The sequence below is a fragment of the Humulus lupulus genome, chromosome 8 (assembly GCF_963169125.1).
Source record: "Humulus lupulus chromosome 8, drHumLupu1.1, whole genome shotgun sequence".
Taxonomy (NCBI): Eukaryota; Viridiplantae; Streptophyta; class Magnoliopsida; order Rosales; family Cannabaceae; genus Humulus; species Humulus lupulus.
This window is the reverse complement of record NC_084800.1, coordinates 61,791,841-61,796,902: the sequence shown is the minus strand read 5'-3', so window position 1 is coordinate 61,796,902 and position 5,062 is coordinate 61,791,841. Positions and strand designations below refer to the sequence as shown.

Here is a 5,062-nt window from a genome sequence, read left to right as displayed (position 1 = left end):
ATGGTGGATTTAAATAGATAGTAGTGTGGAAAGAAAAAAAAGGGTATTTATATAATCACCCTTTTAACAATTTACATAATTACTTGAAAAAAAAATATAAAACATTGTCAGTTAAAGGGTAAAAAATTAATTAAAAAAGGTTTGGATGGATATGCTAACTAATGACTATATTTCCATTTAATTATATTATTACTTTTGTTTTCGAATAAATGAAAATTTTAGTTAAAAAAATTAATCTAATTTTGGTTTGGAAGTGAATTAGCACGATAATTGCACATATGATCCAATGAGCAGAGGCCACGTGTCAAATAGTACATAATTAAAAAGGTTTCCTTGTTTCCCCATCTCTCTTCCGAGCCCCAAAATCCCAATTAAAACCTCCAAAAAGTTCCACTCTACACTCAAAACCTTCCTTCCCTCCCTCCCTCCCTCTCTTTTCTACTTCAAATTGCCCTAAGCAGTATCTCTCCCAGTCATTCTCGCGAACACATTGAGTGCAATGGAGTGGAACCCTCAAACCCTTCAGTTCCTCTCCGAGTGCTTCCTCCACACCCTTTCTCCGACACCTGAGCCCCGCCGCCGTGCCGAGGCCTCGCTCCTTGAGGCCTCCGATCGCCCCAACTATGGCCTCGCTGTGCTCCGCCTTGTCGCCGAGCCCAGCGTCGACGAACAGATCCGAATGGCCGCCGCTGTCAACTTTAAGAATCATCTCAGAGGTCGATGGGCCCCTTCCGCCTCTCCCGACGAGCCCAACGCCGTAGCGTCCCCATCCCCTATACCTGACTCCGAGAAGGACCAGATCAAAGCCCTAATCGTCTCACTCATGCTCTCCGCTAACCCTAAAATCCAGAGCCAGCTCAGTGAAGCCCTTGCCGTCATTGGCAAGCACGATTTTCCGAAATCGTGGCCTGCTTTGCTCCCGGAGCTAATTTCTAGCCTCCAGAAAGCTTCGCAGGCATCGGACTATGCCTCCATCAATGGTATTCTAGGTACCGCTAACTCTATATTTAAGAAATTTCGATACCAGTATAAGACCAATGATCTTTTGCTTGATTTGAAGTATTGTTTGGACAATTTTGCTGCACCGTTATTGGAAATTTTTCTTAAAACTGCCACATTGATCGACTCTACCGCTAATTCGGGTGGTGGGTCTGTGGCCACTCTTCGACCCCTTTTCGAATCCCAGAGGTTATGCTGTAGGATATTTTATTCTTTAAACTTCCAAGAGTTGCCAGAGTTTTTTGAGGATCATATGAAAGAATGGATGACTGAGTTTAGGAAATATTTAACTACTAGTTATCCCGCACTTGAGAACAGTGGTGCTGATGGGCTTGCACTCGTGGATGAGCTTCGGGCTGCGGTGTGTGAGAATATTAATCTTTATATGGAAAAGAATGAGGAGGAATTTCAAGGTTACTTGAATGATTTTGCGCTTGCTGTGTGGAGCTTGCTAGGGAATGTGTCGCAAGCATCTAGCCGTGATCAGCTTGCTGTTACAGCGATTAAGTTTCTGACCACAGTTAGCACCAGTGTGCACCATAAGTTGTTTGAGGGCGAGGGTGTGATACCACAGATATGTCAGAGCATTGTGATCCCTAATGTTAGGTTGAGGGACGAGGATGAAGAACTGTTTGAGATGAACTATGTTGAATTCATTAGGAGGGATATGGAGGGTAGTGATCTTGATACAAGGAGGAGAATTGCATGCGAACTTCTTAAAGGGATTGCCACCAATTACAAGAAACAGGTTACGGATTTGGTTTCTGCACAGATACAGAATTTGCTGACCTCATTTGCAGCAAACACAGTTGCAAACTGGAAGGACAAAGATTGCGCCATATACTTAGTTGTCTCCCTTGCAACTAAGAAAGCTGGTGGTGCTTCTGTCACAACTGATCTTGTTGATGTCCACAGTTTCTTTGGATCTGTTATTGTTCCAGAACTGCAGAGTCAGGATGTGAATGCGTTTCCAATGCTTAAGGCTGGGGCTCTTAAGTTTTTCACAATGTTTCGGAATCATATATCAAAGCAATGTGCTGTGCAATGCTTTCCGGACTTGATTCGATTCCTTGGTGCAGAGTCAAATGTGGTTCATTCTTATGCAGCAAGTTGTATTGAAAAACTATTGCTGGTTAAGGATGGGGGGCAGGCAAGATACAACTCAGCTGATATTTCTCCATTTTTAGGAGTGTTGATGAATAACCTCTTTAATGCCTTGAAGCTTCCAGAATCTGAGGAAAATCAATACATAATGAAATGTATCATGCGTGTTCTTGGTGTTGCTGAAATAACTCCTGATATTGCTGGACCTTGCATAACAGGGTTGACATCTGTACTTGGTGAGGTTTGCAAAAACCCAAGAAATCCAGTTTTTAACCACTATTTATTTGAGGCTGTGGCTATTCTCGTAAAGCGAGCCTGTGAGAAAGATCCTTCTCTTACATCAGCTTTTGAAGCAAATCTTTTCCCTAGCATTGAAATCATATTGTCCAATGATGTAAGTGAGTTCTTTCCTTATGCATTTCAGTTGCTTGCTCAGCTTTTGGAGTTAAATAGACCACCCATTCCCCCAAGCTACAGGGCCATTTTTGAGATTCTTTTGTCACCTGATTCATGGAAGAGAGCTTCCAATGTCCCGGCACTTGTGCGTCTGCTTCAGGCCTTCCTTCAGAAGGCACCTCATGAGCTCAATCAAGAAGGGAGGCTAAGCCAGGTTCTTGGGATATTTAAGAAGCTTTTGTCATCACCAAGCTCATATGAGCAGGGTTTCTTTGTGCTAAATACTGTTATTGAGAATCTTGAATACGGTGTTATTGCACCCTATGTGACACACATTTGGGCTGCCCTTTTCACCGAACTCTTGAATAGGAGAACCATAAAGCTTATCAAGTCCTTGTTGATATTTATGTCTCTCTTTCTGGTCAAACATGGTTCCGCAAACCTTGTGGAGACAATGAATGCTGTTCAACCCAACATATTCAAAGAAATCTTGGTTCAGTTCTGGGTACCTAATCTTAAACATATAACAGGGCCTATTGAGACAAAATTGACTGCTGTTGCATCAACCAGGCTTATATGTGAATCTCCAATCCTTTTGGATGCTATGGCTAATGAATTATGGGGAAAGATGCTGGATAGCGTTGTTACCCTTATTTCACGGCCTGAGGAGGATAGGGTTGAGGAAGAACCAGAAATGCCTGATCTTGCCGAGAATGTTGGATATACTGCTTCCTTTGTTCGACTTTTCAATGCTGGAAAGAAAGAGGAGGACCCTTTGAAAGAAATAAAGGATCCGAAGGAATTTTTGGTTGCTTCTTTGGCAAAGCTTTCTGTCGTTTATCCTCGGAGGTTTCCACAGGCCATCAGCCAGTATCTTGATCCAGCCAATCAGGCTGCATTGCTTCATCTCTGCAATACTTATAACTGCCGAATTGCTTGAATGAGTAAGTTACCCTAATCTTATTTCTAGTGAGAGAGAGAGAGAGATTCCTTTCTCTTTAGTGGTGTTATTGCTATTGTGTGTGTGTTTAATATAGAATGAGACATATTTTATAACTACCTGGAATCCTTTTCTGAATTCTGATGAATAAAACTGCTCGTGTCTGAACCATTAAGATGTTTTGAGAACACATGTGCAGAAGACGTCAAATGGTAGAAAATATTGATATCTCATTATTATATTGTCACGTATGTATTATTATTTTTTTGAAATTCTCGTATGTATTATTTTGAGTGATATGCAGTTGTGCACTTCAGTTTTTATGCTTGTTGCTATGTTTACGTATGTGTTTTCTTCGCTATGTAGCAACACATTTTATCATTAGTTTCTAAGCTATATACCATATATGTTGCCTGTAAAAGTTTAGTTTTTGCGTGGAGTTTATAATTTTGAGTCATCATATATGTTCCTTGCTGGAGCTTTGCATTCTCCCTTTATAATCTTGACCTGCAATTGAAATTTCGTTGTTGAAATTTAAGTGTATACATACACACACTAGGGGCTCTTCATATCATATTATGTCGTTTAAATTGACTGTCATTGCTATTGGTTTCATCCTTTGAATAGGTCTCCGTCGCTATTATGTCATTTTTAGTTAAAACTCCGGACTAGCATTTCATATTTATTATATTTTATGCCCACAAGTAAATAGTACGACAAATATTCCGTGTTTAAAAAACTATTATATCTAATCATCATTTCTTTGATTCTGTATTTGAAGACATGGCTTCTTTTGGAATCAAAGTTTGAACTAGTCTCCGATCAGAAAGAGTCATTATGAGCCAGCAGTAGTTTTGCACAGCCTGTCAACACAACTGGTTTACCAGGTCATCATACATGTATTTTATTTCCAAAATCTTATGCTGTGTTGGTGTGAGATTGTTGGTCACGGTTCTCCAAGTTAATCTAGCCGAGCGGCCGACCTGGTGGTTTGACAAAGGTTTCTCAAGTTTTGGCAGGGTATTTTGGTCTTGTTTCTCTCCTTTCTCGGCTTGCGTCTGTCAACAAATGTAGATTCGTTTCTGTTGGTTTTCTTCAGCTGTTCTTTGTTCATTTTCTCTCCAACATTTCTGCATGTATGCTCTGTTGTTGTGTCGAATTTTCAGTCTCAGCTAAATTTTACCGTAATGCAAGGTTGAGGTAAACTTTAAGTTAATCGCTCAGTAATATGTGAACATTTTATCTGTTGAAAAGAAAGAGTCCTGCCAACAACTTTTTGGGTCATTAAGAGTACACGACACAATTTCATAAAGAACCCCTTTCTTAGCTGTGCCTCAAATTCATTGCAATTTATTTCACTGGATTTTCTTAAATAAAAAAGTTCAAGCTAAATCTTTGTTCCTGACGACACCTTAAGCAAATCGAAACTGGTGGTGATTTTATTGTATGCGGTTTCTTCACGTCTACATAGTCTTAAAGGGGGAACTGTGAGCCATAGGTGCATTTATTAAGCGTAAGGTTTGTTGTGAAACATTTTTTATTTTTGTAAATCGTTTTTTGAAGTAATAAAATAATATAGGTTGGGATTTTTCCTAACATATTTTCCATTTAATGCTTTTTGAA

At 40.0% G+C, this 5,062-nt stretch overlaps 1 protein-coding gene across 1 annotated transcript; it reads left to right on the top strand.

The window, feature by feature from the left end:
* The first annotated feature begins 398 nt into the window (after positions 1-398).
* Positions 399-4,778, top strand: LOC133797483 (exportin-2). Its single transcript, XM_062235396.1, has 2 exons — positions 399-3,443; positions 4,221-4,778. The coding sequence occupies exon 1, from the start codon at positions 500-502 to the stop codon at positions 3,437-3,439; it is 2,940 nt and encodes a 979-aa protein (XP_062091380.1). The 5' UTR covers positions 399-499; the 3' UTR covers positions 3,440-3,443; positions 4,221-4,778.
* The last annotated feature ends 284 nt before the right edge of the window (positions 4,779-5,062 follow it).